At 48.7% G+C, this 26,002-nt stretch overlaps 15 protein-coding genes across 15 annotated transcripts; 8 read left to right on the top strand and 7 right to left on the bottom strand.

The window, feature by feature from the left end:
- The first annotated feature begins 57 nt into the window (after positions 1 to 57).
- On the top strand, positions 58 to 1,267 carry BO97DRAFT_408227 (uncharacterized protein). Its single transcript, XM_025695808.1, has 2 exons — positions 58 to 404; positions 458 to 1,267. Exons 1-2 carry the CDS (start codon positions 306 to 308, stop codon positions 1,247 to 1,249), a joined length of 891 nt encoding a protein of 296 aa, XP_025547854.1. The 5' UTR covers positions 58 to 305; the 3' UTR covers positions 1,250 to 1,267.
- A 786-nt stretch (positions 1,268 to 2,053) lies between these two features.
- BO97DRAFT_353455 (mating alpha-pheromone PpgA) lies at positions 2,054 to 2,371 on the bottom strand (the record flags this gene model as incomplete). The annotated part of the gene is made up of 1 exon (XM_025692055.1): positions 2,054 to 2,371. One exon carries the CDS (start codon positions 2,369 to 2,371, stop codon positions 2,054 to 2,056), a length of 318 nt encoding a protein of 105 aa, XP_025547853.1.
- A 1,213-nt stretch (positions 2,372 to 3,584) lies between these two features.
- BO97DRAFT_446026 (isocitrate dehydrogenase (NAD(+)) IDH1) lies at positions 3,585 to 5,716 on the top strand. Its single transcript, XM_025698607.1, has 5 exons — positions 3,585 to 3,715; positions 3,969 to 4,029; positions 4,099 to 4,173; positions 4,304 to 5,207; positions 5,275 to 5,716. Exons 1-5 carry the CDS (start codon positions 3,683 to 3,685, stop codon positions 5,360 to 5,362), a joined length of 1,161 nt encoding a protein of 386 aa, XP_025547852.1. The 5' UTR covers positions 3,585 to 3,682; the 3' UTR covers positions 5,363 to 5,716.
- A 321-nt stretch (positions 5,717 to 6,037) lies between these two features.
- On the bottom strand, positions 6,038 to 6,948 carry BO97DRAFT_353464 (18S rRNA methyltransferase BUD23; the record flags this gene model as incomplete). Its single annotated transcript, XM_025692056.1, has 2 exons — positions 6,038 to 6,854; positions 6,926 to 6,948. 2 exons carry the CDS (start codon positions 6,946 to 6,948, stop codon positions 6,038 to 6,040), a joined length of 840 nt encoding a protein of 279 aa, XP_025547851.1.
- A 205-nt stretch (positions 6,949 to 7,153) lies between these two features.
- On the top strand, positions 7,154 to 8,426 carry BO97DRAFT_408224 (uncharacterized protein). The gene is made up of 2 exons (XM_025695807.1): positions 7,154 to 7,496; positions 7,602 to 8,426. The coding sequence occupies exons 1-2, from the start codon at positions 7,427 to 7,429 to the stop codon at positions 8,237 to 8,239; spliced, it is 708 nt and encodes a 235-aa protein (XP_025547850.1). The 5' UTR covers positions 7,154 to 7,426; the 3' UTR covers positions 8,240 to 8,426.
- On the bottom strand, positions 8,269 to 8,920 carry BO97DRAFT_198379 (uncharacterized protein). Its single transcript, XM_025690518.1, has one exon. The coding sequence runs from the start codon at positions 8,737 to 8,739 to the stop codon at positions 8,377 to 8,379; it is 363 nt and encodes a 120-aa protein (XP_025547849.1). The 5' UTR covers positions 8,740 to 8,920; the 3' UTR covers positions 8,269 to 8,376.
- A 6-nt stretch (positions 8,921 to 8,926) lies between these two features.
- BO97DRAFT_460237 (GTPase-activating protein BEM3) lies at positions 8,927 to 13,485 on the bottom strand (the record flags this gene model as incomplete). The annotated part of the gene is made up of 2 exons (XM_025699332.1): positions 8,927 to 9,751; positions 9,804 to 13,485. 2 exons carry the CDS (start codon positions 13,483 to 13,485, stop codon positions 9,114 to 9,116), a joined length of 4,320 nt encoding a protein of 1,439 aa, XP_025547848.1. The 3' UTR covers positions 8,927 to 9,113.
- Positions 13,486 to 14,711: 1,226 nt separating this feature from the next.
- Positions 14,712 to 17,343, bottom strand: BO97DRAFT_480485 (mitochondrial distribution and morphology protein). The gene is made up of 3 exons (XM_025700759.1): positions 16,403 to 17,343; positions 15,132 to 16,351; positions 14,712 to 15,083 (listed from the first exon to the last, which is right to left on the bottom strand). Exons 1-3 carry the CDS (start codon positions 17,196 to 17,198, stop codon positions 14,952 to 14,954), a joined length of 2,148 nt encoding a protein of 715 aa, XP_025547847.1. The 5' UTR covers positions 17,199 to 17,343; the 3' UTR covers positions 14,712 to 14,951.
- Positions 17,344 to 17,478: 135 nt separating this feature from the next.
- On the top strand, positions 17,479 to 18,572 carry BO97DRAFT_408220 (pre-rRNA-processing protein PNO1). The gene is made up of 3 exons (XM_025695806.1): positions 17,479 to 17,628; positions 17,683 to 18,329; positions 18,380 to 18,572. Exons 1-3 carry the CDS (start codon positions 17,556 to 17,558, stop codon positions 18,434 to 18,436), a joined length of 777 nt encoding a protein of 258 aa, XP_025547846.1. The 5' UTR covers positions 17,479 to 17,555; the 3' UTR covers positions 18,437 to 18,572.
- Positions 18,486 to 19,648, bottom strand: prs3 (proteasome core particle subunit beta 6). The gene is made up of 2 exons (XM_025698606.1): positions 19,402 to 19,648; positions 18,486 to 19,348 (listed from the first exon to the last, which is right to left on the bottom strand). The coding sequence occupies exons 1-2, from the start codon at positions 19,494 to 19,496 to the stop codon at positions 18,661 to 18,663; spliced, it is 783 nt and encodes a 260-aa protein (XP_025547845.1). The 5' UTR covers positions 19,497 to 19,648; the 3' UTR covers positions 18,486 to 18,660.
- Positions 19,649 to 19,778: 130 nt separating this feature from the next.
- Positions 19,779 to 20,872, top strand: BO97DRAFT_408218 (HCNGP domain-containing protein). Its single transcript, XM_025695805.1, has 3 exons — positions 19,779 to 19,968; positions 20,024 to 20,078; positions 20,145 to 20,872. Exons 1-3 carry the CDS (start codon positions 19,894 to 19,896, stop codon positions 20,678 to 20,680), a joined length of 666 nt encoding a protein of 221 aa, XP_025547844.1. The 5' UTR covers positions 19,779 to 19,893; the 3' UTR covers positions 20,681 to 20,872.
- Positions 20,873 to 21,351: 479 nt separating this feature from the next.
- pre4 (proteasome core particle subunit beta 7) lies at positions 21,352 to 22,573 on the top strand. Its single transcript, XM_025690517.1, has 3 exons — positions 21,352 to 21,478; positions 21,538 to 21,685; positions 21,746 to 22,573. Exons 1-3 carry the CDS (start codon positions 21,449 to 21,451, stop codon positions 22,348 to 22,350), a joined length of 783 nt encoding a protein of 260 aa, XP_025547843.1. The 5' UTR covers positions 21,352 to 21,448; the 3' UTR covers positions 22,351 to 22,573.
- BO97DRAFT_408215 (fumarylacetoacetate hydrolase family protein) lies at positions 22,460 to 23,797 on the bottom strand. The gene is made up of 3 exons (XM_025695804.1): positions 23,640 to 23,797; positions 22,800 to 23,521; positions 22,460 to 22,689 (listed from the first exon to the last, which is right to left on the bottom strand). The coding sequence occupies exons 1-3, from the start codon at positions 23,652 to 23,654 to the stop codon at positions 22,557 to 22,559; spliced, it is 870 nt and encodes a 289-aa protein (XP_025547842.1). The 5' UTR covers positions 23,655 to 23,797; the 3' UTR covers positions 22,460 to 22,556.
- Positions 23,798 to 24,088: 291 nt separating this feature from the next.
- On the top strand, positions 24,089 to 24,718 carry BO97DRAFT_408214 (succinate dehydrogenase assembly factor 1). Its single transcript, XM_025695803.1, has 4 exons — positions 24,089 to 24,207; positions 24,289 to 24,320; positions 24,373 to 24,520; positions 24,574 to 24,718. The coding sequence occupies exons 1-3, from the start codon at positions 24,127 to 24,129 to the stop codon at positions 24,494 to 24,496; spliced, it is 237 nt and encodes a 78-aa protein (XP_025547841.1). The 5' UTR covers positions 24,089 to 24,126; the 3' UTR covers positions 24,497 to 24,520; positions 24,574 to 24,718.
- BO97DRAFT_198237 (Hsp20/alpha crystallin family protein) lies at positions 24,201 to 25,835 on the top strand. Its single transcript, XM_025690516.1, has 6 exons — positions 24,201 to 24,207; positions 24,289 to 24,320; positions 24,373 to 24,520; positions 24,578 to 24,798; positions 24,867 to 25,595; positions 25,656 to 25,835. Exons 4-5 carry the CDS (start codon positions 24,685 to 24,687, stop codon positions 25,584 to 25,586), a joined length of 834 nt encoding a protein of 277 aa, XP_025547840.1. The 5' UTR covers positions 24,201 to 24,207; positions 24,289 to 24,320; positions 24,373 to 24,520; positions 24,578 to 24,684; the 3' UTR covers positions 25,587 to 25,595; positions 25,656 to 25,835.
- Positions 25,836 to 26,002: the final 167 nt, after the last annotated feature.

The following is a 26,002-nucleotide window of genomic DNA, read 5'->3' as shown; positions in this document are numbered from 1 at the left end:
ATTTCATGTGCCCAACCAAGTATGATGATTTGGGCATCTACTTGCATGCAGTGCGCCCTCTCTGATTCATACGCCGTGCTTTAAATAGGCATCATTATTCTGTACCTAGTCTATACCCGCGGGTCCTCTTTCTCAAGGAAGGGGCTTACTATTCACATAGGAGCTCGATATACTCCATATCTCATTTGATGCATGACGGGAAAGCTCACCTAGAATACTTGCAAACAGCTGCCTAAGACCTTACGCCTCTGTATCCTCTCACCTGATCCCTCTTCCTTTGTTAGGACCCTGGGATGACAGCAGCCATGGAAGTTACCTTTTCACATCGGTGTCTCTTTTGCGGCCAGGCGAAGCATATCCCTGAATCTCTCGCCCCATATGCCGAACTTCCATGCTGTAGTAAGGTAGATAATCCAATGCTGCTCACTGTTCAGCTCCTAACCGCAAGGGTTTGCAGTGCGGGCTATCGGCATCGGAAAGCAACATGCGGTTTCAAGAAGGACTCGCAGCACTATTCGAGAAGAGCATGACTCTCAATCTGACATCAACCTTTGTCGATGATCAAACACCGTGTTCTGGTCCTGTTTCTCCCCAGCCCAAGCCATATAGTATCACCCAACACTACCACCACTCCGCGCATATAACCCGCCCAAAGGACACCACTAGCAGCACGGAGCTGTTTCCCGCGGTAGTTGACACACTCAGGCGTCACGGCGTTGATGCATCGACACTATCGAAGGGGCAATGGGAGCTTTATGAGCGAGCATTGCCAGAACAACGTTCACGCTTGATACAGATATGGCAGATATCTCTGGAGCATCAAGGTCCTTCCAGTAGTAACGAGGTCGAGGGCGTCACTTTACGAGATCAGAAATCAATTGGACCAGCTGTCGACCTGACTGAGCGCTGCAACGTATGGAGCGATACTAGTACGGCTGTTGATATGGATATGTATGACTCAGATCAGGGCACGGGTCACAATACTCACCACTATGCCGAACCATATATGATCACTGGCTATGAGGCTATGGCTCATAGCGATAAAGAACTCGCCGGCAGATGGGACATAAACCCTGTAAGCGAGCCCACCACCGGGTCGCCATACAAGCTTGCAAATGATCCTGCCTATCGTGCACAGGGCCAGAGACGGTGGGAATGCGCGCGGTCGGCATCGTCCGAGTGCCAGTATGGCATGTTCGAGGAAATGGATCGATACTCGCACTGCGGTGTTGTGCAGTCTCGTCACTAGGCCTACGCTTGGTTGCTAGATTTATTCTCGGAAAGACCATTACCTGCCTTGAAATATGATTGTGCACTCTTTGTCCAGAGCTCAAACACTACCCCAGTGGGTAGTCTAGTAGCTATCAGAGGTACGACATGACCGCATAATTTCTAAGAATATCAACAGCCCACAATAGAAAACTGTCATACACAGTGGTGCTATGGCAAGGTGGTGTCAAGGAATTTGGAGTGGTCTAGTGTTCATATGAGAAGGAGCAAACCATGAAGATGGGGCTTTCTTCATCTGACTAATATCACCCCCAAAGTTGGGGAACGAGGACAGAGCATTATGCACATGGTAGAGCGAGTTTTATATACTGATTACTTTATGCGGTGAAAACACTCTGCTGTCTTGACCCACGGGTACCTTCTTTCACCTGGCCCTTCTTCTCCTTCCCCTTTGGCACATAACACATGGCTGCTAGGGTCATGATCTGAGGGAAGGCGGGTGAGAATGTGTTGTGACTGCCATCGCACAAAGGGATGAATGCCCCAGAAGAATCGAGTAAGCTAGCGACTCGGCCAAATCCAGTCGTCAGTCTGTAGGGATTGCTGCCGGCCGGCAAAGTGCCAGGTCCTATGGTCGTGGCAGAAATACCCGTGAAAATATCGCATCTCGTAGCATAAATCGGACCACGTCCCAAAGAGAAGTGAACTAATAGCAAGAAAGAATCAAATTTAAAAGAAAGACGAAGATGCTTCTTGCGCCCGAAGGAGGACTGAAGCTGTAGCCGAGAAAGTGGGCCACGTTTAAAATGCCACGCCGGCCACTTTACTCGTCATCGAGGGCTGCCATGGCCTCTGCGAGAGCGTCGGCGGAGCGCTTGACCTCATCAACAGCCTCGGCGGCTCGTTTGATCTTCTGGCAGGGCTGGCCAGGCAAGTAACACCATTTCTGCAACTTCGCAGGGGAAGCCTCGGCCATAGCTTCGGCCAAGGCATCAGCTGAGCGTTTGACTTCTCCAGTTACATCGGCCGCACGCTTCATCATGGCGCAGGGCTGGCCGGGGAGGTAGCACCACTTTTGCACACTGACAGCTTGGACAGTGGTGGCAGCAAGAGTGGCAAGCATCAAAGAGAGGAGCTTCATGGTGGCGGTGAAAAACAGAGAGATAATGAATGGGATTTGTTTTGTTTTTGTTTTTGAATAGACAGATATATGATGGATTTGCTTGTTTTCTGGCACCGTGCAGACCACAGAAATGCCGAAGGGAAAAGCATCTTATATACCGGAGATCTAAGCATAGTTAGACATGAGGTTATTGTTAACAAATAGGTGTTTCAATAGATCAGGCCTCTATTGATCTTGAACCAGCGGGCCCATAAAGACGTGGGCGACAACAAGGGCAACAGAAATGGTGCAAAAAGAGAGTAAATGAACGGAAGGAGGCATCAACCACTGGAACTTGAGGAAGGCCAGATAGCATGGACCCTATAGAATGCATTGGCATCTGTCAAAGTATAAGCATTCTTGAGAAGATGATAGCCCTGATCATGACACAGATCGTATAGATTGAATGTCATGGAATGATTGAAGGGTATACCACAAAGCACCAAAGCCTGTTATAGGTATAGTACTGTACATACCAGATCACAGTAGCATCACACATGCTTCCATACAGCTTCTAGAATCTTGATGTTGCTCGATTTGGGTCTGAATAGGGTTGAGGTTCAAAGGGTTGTGTGTAGACGGTGTGTAGGCTATCTAAGTACCAACACACACAATAGGATTAGCCAATCGCAACTAAAGTAAGCCCTCAATAGGTTCTGAGTGTGGTTCGGCTGGTAGAATGGTTCATTCTATCCAATCATTCTGGTCTCAGAGAGATAATGAATAGACTGGATGTACCACAAGATACAGTACATGCGGTAAGTCCAATGGCATCTGGTAACCAGGATAACCTTCATCATTACCGTTTCGTCAGTCTTGCAGGGCAAATGATACCTACCCAGTTCTACTCTAGGTAGGCGTCAGTTATGAAAGGAGGAAGGTAGCATGAAAAAGTAGTACTTACCTATTGATATGACCCCTATGTACATGTACAGTACAGTATAGTTATTGATGAGAGAGAGAGAGAGAGAGAAAGAGAGAGAGAGATGTAGTTTAGTTTGTTAGCATGTAGATAGGTAAGTATACTAGTTAATTGGCCACTTCAGGCACTAGGCGAGAGATAAGATCGGGCCGTGCTGTCGTCAGGGAAAAAGGAAAGAAGGTGACGGTGGATGCCATGCCGAGACGATCCGCCCGTTTTTTCCGGCGTCTCGTGCATCTCCTCCCTCGCCTCGCTCTTTTCCCGTCTCCTCTCCTCCCGTCCTCTTCACCAACCGGTACTTTTCACGCGCCTCTCTCCCCCCCTTCTCTCTCTCTGCCATCCTTTCGGTTCTACCCCGGTCCGCCAAGATGTTCTCTCTTCGGACGGCGCAGCCTGCCCAGGTAAGTGAACAAACCTTGCTTGCTTTCTTTCTTGCCTCAATTGATCGGTCGATCCCATCGCCCTCTGGAGACCGCACATCCTTCCCTACCCAACTACCCAACTCAGCTCCTCAACAAAGATTTGTGGAAAAGAGGGCGCGACGCAATTTTTTCAATCTGGGCATTGCTTTTCCCAGCCGCAGATGGGCGGAAACAACTTGTCTCGCTCTTTCGCCTGGCTCTCATCGCCTATTAACACAATTGTCGTCAATAGTCTCTCCTTCGTCGCGCTGCGGTGCCAACTTCTCTTGTCCGCTCCTATATCCCAGCAAGATGTGTGTCAACCCTGACTCCAGGCCAACGCAGCTTGTCAAGAATTATCAGTGACTGACCCTCCCCGCCAGCCTTCGCTAGCGTTCAGTCGGACATTTTCAAGCCAACCAAATATGGCGGCAAGTACACTGTCACACTCATTCCAGGTATGTTCGCTCCGATGGGACTTGGCTTATATTCTGTTTCCTTTCTTTCCTCTTTCCTCTAGCCTCTTGCCTACTTTCTCCTGTCATGGCTCGCTGTGATCACTGATCTGGTTTCAATTCTTCTCCGTAGGCGACGGAATTGGTGCCGAGGTTGCCGAGTCAGTGAAAACAATTTTCAAGGCCGACAATGTTCCCATCGAGTGGGAGCAGGTAGATGTTAGTGGTGTTGACACCGGCAACAAGCACTCTGAGGAGCTCTTCAAGGAGTCCATCGCGTCTTTGCGACGTAACAAGCTGGGTCTGAAGGGTATCCTGTTTACCCCCGTTGAGCGGTCCGGCCACCAGTCATTCAATGTCGCTCTTCGTCAGGAGCTAGATATCTTTGCTTCGGTTGTCCTCATCAAGAACATCCCCGGGTATCAGACACGCCACGAGAACGTTGATCTGTGCATCATCCGTGAGAACACCGAGGGTGAATACTCTGGTCTTGAACATCAGTCCGTGCAGGGTGTCGTGGAATCATTGAAGATTATCACTCGTGCCAAGTCTGAGCGCATTGCGAAGTTCGCTTTCGGTTTTGCTCTTGCCAACAACAGAAAGAAGGTCACTTGCATCCACAAGGCCAACATCATGAAGCTTGCAGATGGTCTGTTCCGCAGCACTTTCCACAAAGTTGCTGAGAACTACCCAACCTTGGAGGTTAACGACATGATCGTTGATAACGCTTCCATGCAGGCTGTCTCGCGCCCCCAGCAGTTTGATGTGATGGTCATGCCTAATTTGTATGGTGGCATTCTATCTAACATTGGTGCCGCCCTCGTTGGTGGTCCTGGTGTGGTTCCTGGCTGCAACATGGGCCGTGATGTTGCCGTGTTTGAGCCAGGATGCCGCCACGTTGGTCTCGACATCAAGGGCAAAGACCAAGCAAACCCTAGCGCCATGATCCTCTCCGGATCCATGCTGCTTCGCCACCTTGGTCTGGATGACCACGCAAACAGAATCTCAAAGGCTGTGTATGATGTGATTGGTGAAGGGTAAGTGCATTGCTGGAAATCAGTCATAGGTTCACCGCGAGCTATTTACTAACGCGTCGTCTATCAGCAAAACAAGGACTCGCGACATGGGTGGTCAGGCCACCACCCACGAGTTTACCAGGGCAGTTCTTGACAAGATGGAGGCTGCTCTGTGATGGACTTCCTTTCTAAACTTGCTATTATTATGACGATGAGAGCTTGCATAGGCCCATTCACTGTTAATCTATTGTTTGTCCGATAGACCGTGCTTTTCCTCGGCCTATCTCTGTATTTGTTCTATCATCCAGCCACCTGTACACCGTCATATTGACCTGCGAAATAGTTGAAGAGTTGGACAAACATGTGAGTCAACAAAGCCCACGGGATGAACGCAAAATAAGTAAGCAGCGACATTTGCTTGTATGTTTCCCAGCTGTCTACCGACCTGCAAAGTTCAACTTTTGATAGTCACGGTGACTGATACCTTGAGCTATCATCCATGAGCAGAGTGAAGTTCTGAACCAGTACTCAATACGCATTTGTAAACTTAGGTCCCTGTGTGGTGTTACAGACCTCTCACACTAGATGAAATGGCGCGATGGCCTTGGAGAGAGACCTGTTCATCTATGAGAGTTGCACTGCGCAGGTGCTGGACACAGCCGGATTAGCTGATTCAACACCGTTTCCACGTGATAGGCCGGCGAGTGTGGGGAGCTGCTTCTTCGATACTTACGCAACCAGTTGGTCAAACCCACGTAGTTGGTAGCACACTCTGCAGTAAATCTCTGGCTGGGAAAGATAAAAAGAATTGTAGATCAAGTGCGCAAAGCTGGAGAAGATTGGGTATACGTTCAAAATGCAGGGCGCCGCTTCCTGCCGGTGTATTTCGAGTTTGCTTTGACCACCTTGCCCTTCCGCGTCATCTGTTCTTTCTTACGCATAATCCAAGCCTTGTCCCCTTTCCTCGTGACCGAAGGTTTTCCTTTCTCCATAGCTCTTTTTCTGGCATCCAGCACATCGACGTCGCTCATGCCGTTCACAATCCCGGTGATATCGCCTTGAAGACCGCCACCACCGACAGTGAGAACGAGATAAAGCTTGCTATTTTTCGTACCGGGATCATCTTCTAAAATGCCCGCCCCGAAGCCAGCTTTCATCGCGGCTCCACTGATCATGCTTCGTTGAGCGTCATTTTTCGGGTAAAACTGACAGACTGCGCGGCCCCCACGTCGAAGACTAGCGTAAAGACCTTCAAAAAAGCGACGCAATCGGCCCTCAGGACTGACATCGCTCGATTCCGCATTACAGAGCCACTGAATAGCACTGATACTGATGGCTGCGTCGAAAGTTCCAGGCCGGAAAGGAACGCCTTGTCCAATATCTGCGAGAAAGAGGTCGCCGTCCACCCCGCGCTGAAGTGCCACGTCGAGCATGCTGGGAGAAATATCCATGCCTACCCATGTGTGTGGACCACTATGCTCAGGCCCAACCTGCGAAAGGATCTCGCCTGAGAGGCCGGAACCGCAGCCGACGTCCAAAATCAGAGAGGGCGCATCAAGGTTAAGAAGCTCCAGTGCTCGATGTGTCATGTCCGACTGGATGTTACGAATTCGTGACGACGTGGTATATTTTCGCGATTCATTATCATCGTAAAATAGATCCGGAGGCCTGGTGCTATACGTTAGGCAATCTGACACGATAACGAAAACCACGACTTGGGAGGGTGAATGGATACACACAGAACATCTTCGGGACGTGACATGATTACAGTGTATGCTTATGGACTTTGTCTGCGCCCCACTCAAAAGACCTTGATGTCGGGGGAGTGAAGCAAAGAAAAAAAAGGATGTGCAACGGGCTGGAACAATCTCGGCATACCTCGCAGCGGGGCGTTGGGGCCTGAGGCAAAGGCGCGTAGCCGGCCCGCACCCACCAGCACCCTCAGCACGAGTGTATGCATTCGGGAGGTAATGTACCAGCAGCACACGCGTGCCCATGCAAATTAGTATCTTCTTCGTCGGTTACTTCTAATTGTCTTTTTTTGTCGGAGGGTGTAGCTATTTTTCTCGTTCATTGGGCCATGAGATTCTTCTTGATACTACCACCTTTTCTCTAGCTTCGAACCAAGGGACCAAACCGCCTGTTGCCGTGCTTTGGCCAACTGTTCGATATCTTGCGCACGAACGAGCAACGTCCGCATATTGAGCCTGTATTCGCCGCAGCGAAATTGAACGCAGATAATGTGGATCCTGCCGCTAGTAGGGTATTTGGGGGTGATCGTGGGCTTCGCCTTCCTTACTCTAGCAATAGGTACGTGTAAAGTGCAGTCAGTATAATGGAAACAATGCTGATGTTGTTCGCCATGCCTTGGCCACGGAATTCATACTTTTGGCTCTTATACTGACCTCACCCCAGCTTCAGGACTTTATTACCTGTCCGAGCTCGTAGAGGAGCACACTGTTTTCGCTCGTCGGCTACTGTCCCGGTTGATATACATTATCATCCTGGCCCAGATTCTTCTTGTCGTGTTTGATCGATTCCCTCTCGGCCTCTCAGCCTTCAGTATCGGCTCGCATCTTGTATATGCCAGCAACTTGCGCCGTTTTCCAATCGTGAAACTATCGGACCCCTTGTTTATCCTGTCGTGTGTTCTTGTGGGGTTGAATCATTGGCTCTGGTTCCGTCATTTTTCGCAGCCATTGCCTTCGACGCGAAGCCCAACAAGCTGGCGCCACCCTTATCAAGTCGGCATTGAGGATATGCCCACATTTACCGAGGTGGCGTCTTACTTTGGATTATGTGTCTGGCTGGTACCGTTTGCGCTCTTCGTTAGTCTTAGTGCCGGCGAAAACGTCTTGCCTAGCATGGGCTCTGAGTATGTGACAGGAGAGCACATTTCGAACCCTGGATTTACTCGCAGTGCTTTATCATCGGATGGCAAATCCAAGAACAAGGGAATGGCAAAGGCATTAGTGGATAATGTCCGTTACTGGGTGCGTGAAAACGGGGAAGTGATGGGCTTTTGGAAAGGAGAACGATCGAAAAGATTTTAGGTCCCTAAGAAGTCGTCTCGGTGCTGGTTTACGTGCAGTCAAACAGCACCTGAGATGTTGGGAATCTTTTCTCCTATTTTGGTGTTGTACAACGACAAAAGGGACAGTGGACCCTCCCTCTTGAATGCAGCTCATGATCAGATATCATATATTAAGAGTTCCGCTACTGGTATGTTCGAATAAGACAAGTCATCGTTTAAGGAAACGAGATTGCAGCTTCCTAAGTTACATAAGCATAAATCACAGTGGTTGCAGGAAGAAGACATGAATTGATGAAAGCCGCGAATTTTTTCAAATGCGTAAGCATGCCGGCAGAAACCAACAGAGATATGAACCGTAAGGGCTGGGGTATATGGTCTCTCAACTTTGTTTTGTGGAAGTTGATAAAATAATTTGAGGAAATTAATAGTGCATGATTTGAGCCATGAGTGGCAGCGATTGGAATTCTTTGCTGGCTGGCTTTCAAGCATATAAAAGGTTAGGAAAAAAACCATTCTCATATTATCATTAGTATTAAACGTTGCATCACTCGTCCTGCCGAATGTGACCAGGCCGGAAATACAGTCGTGTGTTGTGATCGTTCAGATTCCGAGCTAGTCCTCAGATTAAAGGCATGCTGCGTGAAACCGATGAATGGGAAAGACCGAAAATCGAATGTCAAGCAAGCAGCAAAGGACAACATTGGGCTGATCAGGGATGAAGGGGGTGCAATATAGGCGTAGAGAACATGAAGGATGAACGAGCATAGAGACAATCACCATCCACTGAGTCGGTGAGTGGGTAAATGTAGGCCGCTTGTCGTCATCGCAAGCGAATGTTTGAGGTCTATTTGATACAGCTGTCTCGCGAAACCTCAGGATCCTACAATCTCATGTCAAGCAGCTGGTTCATCTTGCACTGGAGGCGAGAAAATATGGTTGTTGGTATCCATAAAAAGAAGAGAGCTTTCCCTCCTTTTGGCCTTAGCAGAACGTGTATTGTGGACATTCGGCGACAACATCGTGTTAACAAAAGGCAAGTTTGACTGAAGCGATTGAGACCCTTCCAAGCCAGCGTTGCTGGTGAGAGTCTCGTAGCTCGTTTTCGTAAAGCTAGAGACACACTCTGGATGCGTATAAGCATCGTGTGGCGGACCCAGTTGCTCCTGATTCACTGTCCGACCGTGATTGAACAGAGCAGGATCTGGTAGCACCTGACGGTGAGTGAAACGGAAGGCCTCGGAACCAGAAGCAAAATCTTCATGAGACTCTATCGTTTCGTCGCTAAAATCTGGTAGCTCGTCAAAAATCTCCTCATAATCAGTGAGAAAGGTAGAGAAAACCGGCGCTGGTATGTTGAGGGTGGGCGCAAACACAATTCCAACATTTCTGATCGTCATCTTGTTGATGTCGGAATTGTTGACGATAATCATCAAAAACTGGACCAATGCACGTAGCAAAGCGAGATTCGGCTTGGGTAGTCGGTGGACAAGGACATTAAATGCCGTGATTCTCTGTTTCTTTTCCTGAAGTTCTAGAATTATAATGAGCATCAATCTCAAAGCCATCAGCCAATGAGTACTCACCGAGGACTCGCAGGAAATCCAAGTGCAGTTCGCGGGTTAGGACGGTCGTGGGAAGCTCTCGGAGGTATTGCTTGAATAGAGATGCAACAGCATGCACATCATGATACTCGTCATCGGCGAGGAAGTCCACGTCGCCTTCGTTGTTGAACCGTTCCTTAAGCGCTTTCACGACAACATTCGAACCGCTTAGACGGAATATTCCTTCCTCCAACTCTGCACCCTTGGCTTTGAGATATTCTATGCAGCGATAAACCACAGCAGGGAGTCCGACATCAAGCCCCTGAGGTGCGCAAAGTTGCACTGCCTCGGCCAGGGGCAACCCGAAGACTGGCCTCACAATTTCCCTTTTCTCAAGAGTACTAAGAATCTGGGATGCTGGGCTGTCATAAGCTGCCTGAAGTTGTGAGGCTAGATCCATTGAGGACCTCGTGCGGAAACCCCAGATACTTCGTTTTTTCTCTTTGACGCTTGTTGCTGTTTTGTTACCCCAGGCCCCGGCGTCTTGTATTACCGTCCCATTGGTGGGACCAGAGATGACTTTTGAAGCGGATTGTCCGTAGTCCTGGTTATAGTCTTGACCATCTGTCGGTGGCCCCGAGAATACCAGGGGAGATTTGGGAGCCTGCCTATCCCCTGGGGGCCCCAGGACCGGAGGTTCAGCGGGAACGGCATCATCATAACTAAATCCCTGAACAACATCGAGACCTTCGAAGTCTCGATGATCAAATCCCCTGTTTTGCTTTTTGTGGTTAGCGTTAGGAAACAGCCTAGACTTTGTAGGCGCGTCCATGGCAAGCTTCCCAGAAGGCACTTGCACTTTTGAGGATGTGCCATAAGATCCTTCATTTTCCTCTGCCTGTACCTCAACGTACTCCAAAAGGACATCAACCCAAGCATCCCTTTCCTCATCACTCTCGGCGCACAGAACGTGACGCACAAGAGCTGAGGAGTCTTTTTTCTTCGGCTCAAGTATGAGGAAGGCATGACGATACTGATTATCAGAGTCTTCTTCGACGCGAGAAGGAGAGGCCTGCTGGCTGGTTACATTTGGGGACTGCTTTCCAATCTGAGCGTTGTGGATCCTAATGGTTCCCAAATGAGGGCCACCGGGAGATTCGAAGTACTTGAGCTCGGGGCCATGCAGAACGAAGTATCTAGCTTTCCATCCCCCAAAATTCTTCCCCCTCTTTGTCAAATAGCCCTCTTTGCGAGGTTTACCATCCGGACCACGCCGGATCTCAATACCAGCTAGGCTGTTCCCTTGCAATAGGCTCATCTCATCGTCTCGAGCTTCTATAGCGTCAGAGGTAAGGAACTGGCATACTATTAAAGCCGCCTTCTCGTCCATAGGCGTTTCAAGAAGTGTTTCGAAATAGCAGTCTAAAACGGCGCGTCTCGCATCGACTTTGGCAGGTGAATGTCCGCTAAATATAGCTCGGTCTGGTAACCTGCTTCTCCAGTGGACTACCTGCCTTAAGTGTTGATCAAGAAGAGGAAGAGCTGCAATGACCTTTTCGACCCGCCAGAGCTCTTTATTGTCAGATCTAGAGAACACACCTAGAGTAAATACTGGCTCCTCTTCCGATGGCCTCGGAGCTAGATAGCTGTTTCGGGATGGCCGAAGGCGTGAAGACGATACTTTCACATGAATTAGTGGCAGTGCGTTTGGGGGCAACAAAAGGTTTGGATAGTCATCTGAGATAAAGCCCCGATAGACTCCGTTAATTCTCATAGAAGGAGACTGAGGTGTTTCAATCTTAACAGCTCCACCACCAGAGGGCGCATGTTGAATAAGAGATTCACCAGGGGCTAAGCCATGTACAGCGCTGTTAAGTTCTGTGGTTGTAGAATCTGCGGCAGAGAAATTGGGATGGCTGGCGTTTCGGGGAGACAATGCCAGCCCTGACAGTGTGCTTTCCGAGGACAAAGGCAAAGAAATCAAGGAGTTGGGGATCTCTCTGGGCAAACGCGGCAGAGGAGATCCAAGAGGGCGGTCTTCAGGCCGAGGGCTGATTGGTAGCCCAGGACTCTTAGGAATAGTGATTATCGGATGGGCACGTAGCGATCCTGCACGTGCCATAAGAGGACTTGAGTGATCGGGCTCTGCACGATTGATAGGTGGTAGTTGCTGTTGGTTTGACGACGGTCCAGCGGCACGTGGGCTGTGTGCGTCCTTCACCAAGCTTCCATGGAGAAAGTCCTTGTCCGTTACACGAATGGCTTCACGATCCACATCATCTTCATCTCTCGTCCGCCTTCTGCCGCGCTCTGCCGGGAACTCGTCCACTGCCAGGATATCCTCATACTCAGACCCTGAATCGGAATCTTCCACATTGTTAACGGGTATATGATCACCTTGGTCGAGATTGAGTGGCGCTGGAGGAGGCTTTCGAATGGGTTGAGGTACTCTTTGTAACTTGTCGCCGCTCGGCCCAAAGTCACTTCTGGCAGAGCTGGTGCTCGTAAAGGACTTTGGGCTAGTTGTGGACAATACTTGACGGGGGTTGAATGACGATTGGTAGCCTGGCGTTGCAAGGCTTCCATTGATATTCTGCTTGGGGGGTTCGATCGGTCCGAAAGAATCCTGGCTGTCAGTTGCCGGGGGACCGTCCAAGCGGTTATTGTCTTCTTTCAGATTAAGACCTTCGTAATTGGGCAACGTTCCCCCGTTTTCCAGTCCGGTTTCTTTCGGCTGTTCTTGACCAAACTTAGAATCAACATCAACGGCCCGTTGCGATAACACAAATTCACTCGTCGAATTCGGTAGCGGCGGTGGCATACTCTGTAATTCCTTGACCTTCTTCCTATATCGCTCCTTTTCCTTCGTAGTGCGTTCGAGATCTTTGTTTAGCCCTAAGATGAGTGTGCGCTGCTTGTCGACTAGCCTCCAAAGCTGAGAATTTTGCGACGCTGCATGATGCTTTTCTTTCAAAAGGTGTATAATAACAGCTTCGGCCGACCCCGCAGTAGCTATCAAGTTTCCAATATCAGCCTCACTCAACGCATTCGCGTCGAAAGATGATTTATTGGGTTGTGATGTAGATGACAGGGACGAGATCGCTGAGTCAATCGATGAGGTGCGGGGCATTGTACGTTGGCCTTGTCGCTTGCCTGACATCGACTGTAAAGAGTTGACTGGCGACATCGAAGGAGGCGTTATGGACATATCCCGACTGAATAATCCTTGACCCTTGTGCGACCGTTTATCACCTGATTCTCCGTTCAGATCCATATCATACTGCTTTGATCCAGGCCCTACAATGCTGGCCGTCGCTTCAAAAAGGTTGAACGTCCTGGAGCCGCTATCGAAACGAATCGGAGATGTTGCATGAGCACGATGGCCCGAAGGGGAGGCACTTTGGAAAGGGGAGACGTTTCCCGAAGATTTAGGCGAAAGCGAACATCGAGACGGAGGTGATTTGGGCTGAGCCGCGGATTGTACCTGTGCACTCGTCGGAACTGCAGGCGACGGTATGGGTTTGCGAGGAGGAGGACTAGAAGCACAGTCGGGCGGTAAGGTCTGGGTATCAAATCGCGGTCCTAAGTAGTCTCGGGGAATAAGTCCGTTCTTTGATGACGGGTACGCCAGACACTGGGTGGTGGAAGCAGGGGAAAGGGGATGATTAGCAAAAAACGGGTTGCAGTGGGTGTTGTTACTGCCTTGCCGCCGGCCCTGCGACATGGCTCTCTCAGTCCCGACGCATGAGACGCGGAACCCAACCAGGAGCTGACGCTAAGCGTGGGAGGCGAGTACAAACCGATGGGTCAGGGGCTTATGGAACAACAACATTAAGTACTACTAGATAGTACTCCTACTACTTACTACTAACTCGTTGCGATAACAATAGCAGCCGTAGCAGTAGCAGTAGCAGTAGCAGTAGCAGTAGCAGTGACAACACAATGAAGGTAAATGGGAACAGGCGGAATAAGATTCACAATTCATTGAGGCAAGAGAAGAAATTAAAGATGACATGACTTGAGAAAGGGGAGCGTGTTTAATGATCAGCACTTCAAGATTGAGTGGGGAAGAAGACCAGGCGTGAAAAAGGGGGAGCTGGAGAGGGGCGGAATAAGCTTGAAGAGAGTCATGGACTCCAAGTCCCGTCTGAGGTGATTCTTGTTTGTTCACATTCATGGAAAGGTTTACATTTGACTAGTCATAGTCTACAAGCAAAGAGTATTGAAATATGTATGTGGTAAAGAGAAACAATCGAATCCTGGTGAGTACCACCACTGAATGCCAGCATGGCTGGACCCAGGCTGGAGTTGGCACTAGACCGGTCCCTCGGAGGCCCTTGGGCCCTTTGCTAAAGTAGTTAGTGCCGAAATGGCGGTAAATTACTATAGTAAGCCAAACCCTTTCGTTAACGTAGTCGGTAAGCGAGTGGCGCGTTGTAAGCGGGCGGCGCGGTCCTGTATTCCATATTAAACCACACTTTTTTAACTTTGATTTCTCAATCAATTCTTGTTGATATACCAAAAAATCTTAAAAATAGTCTTTAGTATCTAGCTATATCTGAATTATACTAGAACTATTATCTAATATATCTTAATTGCCTCGATATATATGTATTTCAGTACTTTATATAAATTTTTAATAAATCTTGAAATCCTAATTCAGATTCCTTAAAAAGTAGAGGAATATATAAAGATTATAGTTAAGATTTAAATATCCAAGTCCTAAATCTCTAAGTATCTTCATTGTTGAGATATTCAGCTTTATAAAATAGCTATTTTATATGGAATACAGCACCGCGCCGCCCGCTTACACGCGCCACTCGCTTACCGACTACGTTACAACTAGGATTAATTCTATGAGTTTGTCTTCCGCTTCCTACTCGGGAAATAAGGCACCACATGTATTTACTGTGTACTTACTGACCTCGTGATAGCACGAAAATATAGATTGCAGGGAAAGTGTAGTGGATGAGGATGAACGTGTTCTATTCGCAGTCGAATGATTGAGGTTGAGATGTGTTGGTGAGGATGGCCATGGCCTCCTTGCCAGGAATGGTAGATGCTGCAGGCATTAATGAAACTCCCCCCACAGAAATGAAAACCTTCGTGGCCTTGATCGAACGCCTTTGTAGCACTATCCCATCGCACCAGCCGAAACGCCAAGTGACCCTTGCCAAAAAAAAAGGATTTTCATGCTATGTTTCCAGCCATGCCCATGAAGATGGCCTGAGCGGCAAGCTGGAGTGACCAGAAGCCGACCTTCTTGAAACGTCGCTTCCGAGCTTGTTCGTCGACAACATCTCGGGCGAACGCATCGTACACCTGAGTGATATTAGCATAGCTCCTAAAACACTGTAATGCCGAACTTACTGCCGCGGAAAGGTCGTCCATCAAGCCGCTATCGAATGTAGTCCAACTACCATCAAAATCACCTACCCGTTTGACAAGGCGGCAATTTACAGGTATGAATGTGCGCCTTGAATTTATATAGGCAACAATGGGACGTATCAGTGCGTTATTGATGTAAGACAAATCCCGCGTAAAAAGAGGAACCACGGCCCTGACGTTATTCAGATGGAGGCGTAGATCAGTTACCAGAAAACGCTTATCATCCTCAGAAACCACATCAATTGATGATGACTTGGGCAACGCCGAGTCGTCGTGGCTGTTCGATGTGACGGTGGCCTCTAGCCGATCATAAAAGTCGGCCATGACCTTAGCGAGACTTTCGTCATTTTCGGCGGGAAACATAATATCGGCAACAATATCAACAGTGCCCTCGTGTATCCAAGAGAAAGGCCCTTGTACCCCACGATTCAAGTGATCAATGTTAAGCCCATCGACACGTATCCTGCTATGCTTTTTCCACGGGCTTGGTTTGCCATCCTCCTCAGTACCGCTATCGAGCTGCGCACCAGTGAAGCCATGTGTTTGACGGGGATGAATTGTGAACAGTGAATTGTCGAATGATCCGGACATCATGTTCGCTGACATGAAGTCATATAAGAGCCACTGCTTTCTCAACTGCGGCAAATCACATGAAAAGATACTAACAGGGAAGGGCCTGAAACCGTCCGGCTGATAGACTGTTACCAGCACATCGTTCATCTTAAACGAGTCAATTTCGAAATCCCCAGGGCTGTGCTCGTGTCGATATGACTTAGGATCCAAATCATCATCCGACCAATGGACGTATCTGCGGTCAATGACTCCCCTAATGCCCCTTACCTCAACATCGCGAAGTAACCCCTTGCCATTTATCCATTTGGTGAACGACAGTGTAACATTGACCGTTTCGATTGACACATCGAATTGTGTGTAGTTCGTGTCTTCCTCGTCCAGCGAGGTTCGTTGATCAGATAGCTCATGACTGGGCTGCCCCCCCAGAGCTGCAGCCGCAGCTACAGCCGCGGCGGTCTTCGACGATCCCTTACTAACATTTCCTGTGCCTTGGCCCGGTCGCCTTGAGACAAAAACGTTCTTGAACGTGATCACGCCATCTTTCCATTTGGGAACGATAGCCGATTCGAAAACAACCTTTACCCCAGATGACTTGGTCAAATAGTTACCTATCCATCCTGCCAACGTTTCTGTGCAGGGTTAGTGATTGACAAACAACGTCTGAAGCAATGGTGACAGACCTTGAGCAAAGACCGTGTTTATTGCGATGATCAGCAACGAGAAGAAAGTAGTCGTGCCCAACACAACCCAGACTACATGCCCTAGAAGCACCCAAGAGAAGAGAGCCGTGATCTCGTCCAAGTTGAAAGGCCGAACGCTTCGTATCGAGAACCACTTGAATCGTACCTTGAGTCTAGACCAAAATCCATTCGCTGCAGCCAGCAATTCTTCCTTTGTAGGCCGATGTAAGTGGGGCATGTGCGGCAAACGGTTGATTAGGTGTCGATTTGGTTGTATGTTTTGATGTACCCCATTCAAAGACCGTTGGTGCCCACGGCCTTGCAAAACTTCGTTTCTGTCGTCTCTGGGAGAAGGATGAGATAAATGAGTCTCGCGATTGAGTTCACGGTGATCTTTCGTGGGCTCCGTCTGATTGCCCTCGCCCTTGCGTGTATGGAACCAGCGCCTCGACGCATTTTGGGAGGAAAAGAGATATGACTTGCGGTCAAAATGCTGTAGTGTTTGCGATAACAATTTCTCTGAAGATGTAGCACACGTTGTACGAGTCTCCACCGCAGTTGAGCTTGGGGAAGCTCCAAGCACAAGAAAACCACCCGAAGCGAAACGTCTCGTGGCCCTGGTGGATATTTGCGACGATACGAATAAATTCTTTGCGACTCTGCATTTGAAAAGAAGATTGAGGGAGAAGTTGCCCGGGTTCAGTGGTGTGCGACTGGCTTGCAGTCCATAACCGACAAGCGGATTTGATGTCCCCCAGAGAATGGCGTACAGCCTGCGTCCGAGATTGCCAGACATGATCTTGCTCACATAATGGATAATCGGGTGAAGGCGAAAGCTGGCTGCAGTGAGTGATTAAAAGCGCTTTAACGTAGCTTAGCTGCTGTAGAATATTTGGTAAGACCGACACTGGTGGAATGGAAATGCACCAGTTCGCAGAGACATGAAAAGGGCCGTCGGACCTTTGATAAAATTGCATGAAATCATCCCGCCTTAGCCAGAGCGGGCGGGGTTTGTCCTGTTTGCACCAAATCTTTCAGAATTTCACACCACTTCCACACTTTCCTTCTCATACATCACAAAATCTAGTGTTGCCAAGTCCCATTACTTCAGTGCTAGCACGACCAAATCCCTGCAAGATAAATTCCGCACGAAATGCCTGCGCCTACAGCTCTTAGGCAACCTGCTGGGATAGCGATGACAGGAGCGCCGCTTGCACCTGTGCTAGGTTAGTCGTGATTTGGCTGGCCAATATTGGTCACCCAGGCTAACAGGTTTCTAGATCACGATGAGGAAATCTTGATCGATACTCAGCCTTTGACAGATGAGACTTCGTCGGCTTTTAACTTCAATTCTGAACCTATCAATGATGCCGATGTGCATATCGATGAAGAGGGGCGGCCAATTTTTACGCCAGCGAAAGATGTGAACCGCGTATATCGAGTCGAAACCCGAAAAGTCCCCGTTCCGCCACATAGAATGACCCCTTTGAAAGCTAGCTGGTCACGAGTGTATCCCCCGCTTGTCGAACATCTGAAACTACAAGTGAGAATGAACATCAAAAATCGAGCAGTCGAACTTCGTACATCTCGATTCACCACTGATACCGAAGCCCTGCAAAAAGGTGAAGATTTTGTCAAAGCCTTCACGCTAGGGTTCGATGTCGACGATGCCATTGCACTGTTGAGGTTAGATGATTTATACATTCGTTCATTCGAAATTCGTGACATCAAGACCCTCAATGGAGAGCATCTTAGTCGTGCAATCGGCCGCTGTGCTGGCAAAGACGGTCGCACCAAATTTGCAATAGAAAACGCGACCCGTACAAGGATCGTCATTGCAGACCAAAAGATTCACCTGCTAGGCGGTATCAAAAATGTCGAAGCCGCCCAGCAGGCTATTGTCCACCTGATCATGGGTAGCCCACCAGTAAGTACTCGCGCCCTTACCGCACGCAGCAGCTGCTAACTAGTATTCAGGGCAAAGTGTATGGCAATCTCCGTAAAGTGGCATCACGAATGAAGGAGCGCTTTTGATCAATTACAATTTACCACAGCTTACTTTTTGTCGTCGTGTTTCTGCTTTATGACATGGTACTGGCGTTAGGGAGGAGGTAATATCTGATTCAACAAAAACTCAATGAGACGATGACACAGCTTCAAATAGAGAGTAGCCCTTGCTCAGTAATGGACCAAATTTCAGGATGCTGTCCACTTTGCTGGCCTTGAAAATTATTCCGACGCAGGTAAATAAAATTTGTTTAGTCCTTCTTCAATGGGTAATAGATCTCCTCTATACCTGCGCTGGTGATAACCATCATCTGCAGACCGTCTCCAACTTCGATATGCCTTTCAACAGCACTCGTAAATGCATCCCGTACAAGCCGTTCAACCGTGTCTCTTGGCAGTGGCTCCGCTCTCTTAGGCTCCAGAGCATGACCTTCACCGCTGCCAGGGATATATTGATTCTTGAAATTGACTTGATTGTCCAAGAATGGCATAATCAAGCTCGCTGCAGAACCAGCTGCTCTGCATTGTTCTCTTTCGTACGAGCCTACTGGGTCGTAGCTGTACAACGCACCTTTGCCATCCTCATCTAGTCCTGCAAGAATAGCATGCACGTAGTATGGAAAGAACCGTTTCTGATACAATATCGTCGACAGGCGCTGAGCACATGCTCCAACGGACATTGACTTTCCATGCTGATACTTGTACATTTTCACCACAGCGTCTAGTCGTTCTTTGAGGGCCTGACCGTCCGCGGCGAAACCCACGACCGAGAGAAGAATATGAGCGCCGTCGCCAGTTTCGTCATCACCGCCAATTTTGAAAACTTTGGGAACGTAGCGAGAGTTGATATTGTAGCCTGCAACGGAGCGAGTGTCACCAGCAAGAATAGCGAAGTCGGAGCCAGTGATGCCTAATGTCGAACCGCCATTATCGGTGTATCTAGGTCTAAGTCAATTTATCAGTCATTATGAGCCTCTTGTAGATGTACACACGGGTAGAATGAATGCTCCTTGATGGGAACACTGGCTGTCTGAGTGAAGGAATATCCGATAGCCTCGCTGTGAGGTTGACCCATGAAAGTCGTCATTGCTCGTATCGAACAAGTAGGTGTTTTGGGAGGAAATGGCCTTGAAAAGAAAGCAATGACTATGCGAGGTGGAGAATAAGACCTTGGTTTCGTGATTTCTCGCTCGCTGTCAAGACGACAATCCAAGTGGTAGATTCAGGTAGAAGGTTAGCTGTTCAGTCGTAGAGCTGTGACCGGGCCTACTGACGCGTTGAAGCTGCCTTGTGCTTATCTAATCACTGCACTGCCCGGCCACCTTCCGTCATTGTCTTTTGCCCACGGCCCGTTAAGTCCAATTCAAGTCTCAGTCCCTATGCTCTCAGTAATTTTTACAGGATTCGAAATTGATTGGAGCCATAGGTCACTAGATAGCACCATACTGTGACAGGCTGCGATTCGAATAGTAGCCTGTGAAAACATGCTAGGTCTTGCAGCCTATGAAAGCAGCAGTGAGGATGACGCTGGTTCCAATCCAATTTCCACAGTGTCCCAGGTAACAAGAGAAAGCGTGCCTTCTAATTTGAGCATTAACTGATACACCTGGTCAGCGAGAAAGAAAGGAGCACCTCTTTCCTCAGGCCTCACAGGCAAACGCACACTCAGGTGATTCTGCAAAATTCTTTATTTTTACAAAATCCCTTCAAGGTCTAATTCTCATGCCTGAAGCAGAGCTCGAGAGAGAAACAACATCAGATCATGGGTCCACGCCAGTATCTTGTAGGCCTATTTTTGGCCCACCACATGTGAACCTTCACGATGCACAAAGGGCTCCATCGAATCACTATATGACGTTGTCAGCGTCTCGTACAATCATTCATGACCTAACTCTCCCCCCGGTCCCGAATCTAGACATACCTCCATCACCTCCAGGCTCGCCCGACCCCTCTACGGATGCGAAGTTCACCCATTTCCTGTCACTGAAGAAGCAAGGTGTCCACTTCAACGAGAAGCTCTCAAGTTCCGCGTCTTTGAGAAACCCGAGTTTGTTGAAGGCGATGATGAACCATGCGGGAATTGATGATGGGGCGCAATATCACACTTCGCTATCGCCAGCCCTATGGAACGCATCAGACTTACCAAGCTGGGGCTTTAAGGAGGAGATTTTCAAGGCACAGCGAGAACTCCAGAAAGCAGTGGATGAAGGGAAGCCAGTACGACCAAGGGGCAGTGTATCCTTCGTGGCTGCTACATCTTCCATCTCATAGGACTGCCGCATGTCCGAAAGTCATATCAAGATGAGACTCGTAGTGCGATAATAGTTATAACTTTGCAGCCTGTCTAAAACGACGGAAATAGATTCTATAGGGTGGGATTGCACCGGCATCGATGGAGGTCTCTGTGCGTTCCATATTTACCACAGAGACAGTGATGAGCTTTCGACTTTCGATCTCATACGCCTTCCTTACTTGATTTCCATATGACTTTGCTACGGGAAAGTGATGCTAGATAAGGAGAACAGGCTTCAGGGCCTGAGCTGGCACAGCGATTTCTTCGGGTAGGCTGTATTACTCTATGGGGGCAGGCCAACCGCTAAAGGGTGGATCACTAGAGTGTGAATCAATCGATGACCTGTTTTGAGTATTTGGTGGATTCCCGGGCCTGTGCTAGGATGTAAAGGTGTATCTCATAGAAGAGATCTTGTGGAAAAAAGGTAAATTTGGCAATGCTGTTACATGCCAGCGTTACGTGTTAAGTCAAGTAGCTTGGACTGCAGGAAGCGGAACGTACGAGTACGGCGGCGATCCTCGCTAAGCGCGTGCCAGCTCCGACTGATGACATTGCTCACGTAACAAGAGCTCCGTCAGCTCCTACTGCCTAGAGTCACCGTTATCACAACCAGCTACTATCGACGACTCTTCCATCGAGCAACCAGCAAATAATCGTCTTACGGAATATCTTAATTTTATTCGCTCAAGTCTACCACTGTGCGATCGCTCTCGACTCTGCCATCAAATTTCCTCTTCATCTTCATCATGAACCACTTTCCCGAAGCCTGGGGTCGGGTAAGGACATTGCCAAATCACGCCCTGGTGTCTCTTTCTAACTAACATACCATCGAAAGCCCAGAGATGACATTTATGGGCCATATAACCCATCATACCTGCAAACTACCGGCCCGAAAGCGTATACTCAGTCGCCCGCCGTGACGGGAACGTCTGTTGTGGCCGTGAAATTCAATGGAGGAGTTGCGATTGCTGCAGATAATCTTGGTACAACCTCAACCACCGCTGGAGCAATGAGAATACTTGTCTAACATCTCTTGATTTTAGCTTCATACGGATCTCTCTCTCGGTTCACCGACGTCAAACGCCTCCGTAAATTTGGCGATACTGCCGTCATCGGATTCAGTGGGGATGTCTCTGACATGCAGTACATTGACCGATTATTGGATTCTATCGATATCAGAGAAAACTACTCGGCCCACGGCAACACACTCAATGCCAAAAACCTCCACACCTACTTGTCCAAGGTTCTCTACAAGCGTCGTTCTGAGTTTAACCCCCTCTGGAATCACATTTTAGTTGCCGGTTTCGATGACAACAAAAAGCCTTTCCTCAGCTCTGCTGACTTACTGGGCACCACGTTCTCTGCACCACATCTGGCAACTGGATTTGGCGCCCACCTGGCTATTCCAATTCTTCGCCGGCTATTTCCCGAAGAGAGACCCGTCGAGGAGATCAGCAAGGATGAGGCCGTGACAGCGCTTCGGGAGTGCATTAAAGTTCTCTGGTATCGGGACGCACGGAGTCTTGACAAGTACTCCTTAGCAGTCATCACAGCCCAGGGAATCGACATCCAGGAGGACCAGCAGGTCGAGGCTCAGAGCTGGGCATTCGCGGAAACCATCAAAGGCTACGGGGCTCAAGTTAACTAGTTTCTTTGTTGATTGAAAGTGCATCAAGTCACTTTCAGAGCTTACCATATCCGCAATCACCTATGTGACGAGGTCCTGCCTGGAGATAAATTAAATAATACGGAAAGAAATTGCTTCATTGCGGACCTATACAGCGTGCCTTTGACCCGCCCAACTTAGCTAAGCCAGAGCAAGCTCACAAATGACCAGCGTTTTATGTAGGGACATCAAAGTTTAGACGATGGCTTATCGAATACTACCTTGTTCACACAGGAACCCACACCGTCAAGAGAGACCTCGACCATATCACCATCCTTTAGCCACAATGCAGGTTTGCGGCCCATGCCAACGCCCTGAGGCCTGTGTGTGGTAACAAATATCAGCATAGTGAGCATGGCAGCACCTGAACAGGGTTGTATGCAAATTGCAGGTATATAATATCGAACTCAAATTTGCGAGATTTGACTTACGTCCCCGTGAAAATTAGATCACCTGGTAGAAGAGTGGTGCTCTGAGAAAGAAATGATATGGTTTTCGCCACGCTGAAGATCATATCCTTGGTGGAAGACGATTGAACCGTTTGGCCGTTGAGTTTCGTTGCAATGTGCAGATTGTTCGGGTCGGAGATAATCTGTGAAGAGACAATTCCTGGTCCAAAAGGCGCCCAGCCATCGAAACCCTTGCCTAAGCCCCATTGGCCGCCACCAAGTTTGAGTTGCCAATCTCGGTGGGAGACATCATTCCCTACAGCATAACCAAGAATGTAATCGAGGGCCTGACTCTCAGGGACATCCTTTGCTTCCTTGCCAATGACAGCGACCAATTCACATTCGTAGTCCAACCCTTCTCCGTGCTGAGCCATAACTGGGACTGGGATATCGTCAGTCGGCCCGGAAATAGATGTAACAGGCTTATAAAAGAGCACTGGATATTTGGGCAAAGGCAGATTTGATTCTTTGGCATGTTGCTCGTAGTTCAGCCCCAGACAGCGAACAGTTCCAATGTCTTGCCTCGCCAACGGGGCTAGAAGCATCCTCACTTCAGCGATTTGGTCCGTGACATGATGCTTGCCGAAAATATTCCCCTGGATAACCCGCGCTTTTGTGGTCTTGGCAACGTCGCTGACACCGGTCGGCATAAGAGCGTCGCCGTAGTATGTGTTGCCGTCCTTAGCCAGGAAACGTACGAGGCGCTATGCAGGGTCGGATGGTCAGCTAAGGATGTCGAGAGGTGCTCGGGTAGCAAGTAGTATTGGGATATCGTCCAGCAGGGTGCGGCATCGAAGGATCTTCTAGTGCTGAAAGACTTACAGAAAAGGTAGCCATTGCATATGTGGGAGCCTTTCAGGTCGAGGGGATGATGTTGATATAATATCTAGTTTGGGAAAGAATGGATACTATATAGATTCCAGTGCGGGGAAGATGTGGAGGAAACCTTTCAGTTTCCACTCCAGGAATCAAGAGTCAGGAGCCTGGAGTAATAGGACAAGGACAAGGACACCCATCGGCACCTACAGTACTTAATCGACGGCCCTCGGCTCGAGCACTCTCGGCCGGGAAAACTACAGGAAAGTTAGCCTGGTCGTAGGTTAAGGTTACCGTCTTCAGCCATCTGCAACTAACTACAGTACCAAGTACTCCGTAGTCCAAGCCGTTCCGTTGTGTATGTCCCTCTCCTCCCGAAAATCATCAGTCTGTGGTTCTCGTAAAGAATGTCCCGCAGTGCCGATAGATTTCTGACTATTATTGTGACCTTCCAGCGAACACAAATTCACACCCGGATTCTCAGACAGACCCAATGGCACGGCTTTCAGGTCTTCAGCGGGAGGTCTTATCTCTCTACCGCAAATGCCTAAGAGAAATCAGAAAGAAGCCTGCTGTGAGTCAATCTATTGCATGCATTGAGAGCAACAGACGGGTCAGGTGATAGAGTGGCTAATGTGATGATTCTCGGTACTAGGAAACCAGGGAGAATTTCAGAGTCTACGCTAGGTTGGACTTCCCAAATGAAAACCAAGCCTTTGTTCCATTCTGATTTAAGCAGGGCCGAGTTTCAGAAACAGGTGACAGTCAGTAAGAAAGACTTCACTGCGATAGAGTATCTGCTACGGAAAGGGCAGCGACAGCTCGAGACGTATTCTTCACCGGGCATTCGCAACATTCGCTAAAATGCGCAATGACGGTTAATCTCGGTATGAACGAAGCATCCATCTCGGTTAGCTTGCTAAAACAGTGCAATACCAAGAGAGGTATCGGGCCCTCTGCCCCCGAAAAGCCCACGCATTCAATTAGAGGCAACCAAGAAAAAAAAACGGAGTACGGATATTAAATCACGTGATCCTTGCAATCGAACGTCATGGAAGGTTCATATCTCTTATCTTATCGACTGGCGATGGAAACATCCAGCGACATCTTGGACTGTCTAGAAAACAAATTTGGTCAACCCTCCAGGTTATGCCAGAATGCCCGCGTGAGTTCTTGATGGCGCTTAGTCGCTATGATGGCACTTTCTGGAAATTGGACAAATAATGTATATAGCTCGGACATGTAACAGCTTCTGCCTCATCTCCATCCAGATTTCAGATTCACTTTACCAATCAGTCCTCTATTCTCGCGCGACATATTCAATTTGTCAAAGTCAAGTCTACGAGATATCATCCTCAAACCGTCTATATTCAATCACACACCATGGCTTTCTTTCCCCGTTTCACAAACGACCTCACCCCGCTCTTTCAGCTATTAGATGATTACGATCATCATCGCTCGAGCCGCCCAAAGCCCAGAAAAGTCGCACCGTCGTTCTCGCCTAAAATCGATATTTGGGAAGACGACGCTTACCACCTCGCTGCAGAACTCCCTGGTGTAGAACCACACAATATCCAGATTGAATTCTCTGACCCATACACCCTGATCATCAAAGGAAATACTGGCCACAACTCTTCCGACGAAGCACGAGATCCCGTTACCAAGTTCTATCACAAGCCAACTGTTGAAGACGAGAACGAAGCGAATGACACTACGACGCCCGAGCCATCGTCAGACAAGTCTTCGGTTCAACAACTAGTGAAGCATAAAAACGCCGAGCCAGCCAGCAAGTACTGGGTATCTGAGCGGTCAACCGGCGAGTTTCACCGAGCTTTTACCTTCCCCGCAAGAGTGCACCAGGATGCAGTCAAGGCCAACCTCAAGAATGGCGTTCTATCACTCTTGATCCCCAAAGAACCGGAACCCAAAGTGAAGAAAATCCGCATCGAATAGGCGCACATCATCGAGCTTCGAGTTTATGATTGCGGAAGCCAGCATCCTCCGGATGGGCGAGATACGAACGTCATCCATACATCATGCGGAAGCACGAAAGGCCTTGATATGTTTGCATAGTAGGGAGTTTGGTTTTGCACGTTCATGGGCACAGAATCTTATCCTCTAAATGTGCTTATGCCTTCTGTATTTAATGTGTTTCATGACCTATACCTCAACATTAATCGAATTTTGCAGATTATAACATGATGGTTTCCTAAGTCGTACACGTAGGGCGCAGGTGGAGATTCCGTCGAAGCACTATCTGAGAAAAGCAATCCTGTGTCTTGCTCTCACCAATAAACAGCATTGCCGGAACTCGAGCGACAGCCTCCGGGGCATGAAAGTGGGACTACCAATGCACTGTTGTCTTCATA

Source organism: Aspergillus homomorphus (assembly GCF_003184865.1).
Source record: "Aspergillus homomorphus CBS 101889 unplaced genomic scaffold BO97scaffold_45, whole genome shotgun sequence".
NCBI lineage: Eukaryota > Fungi > Ascomycota > Eurotiomycetes > Eurotiales > Aspergillaceae > Aspergillus > Aspergillus homomorphus.
Note: the sequence above shows the minus strand (reverse complement) of the source record. Positions and strands in the feature narration are given on the sequence as shown.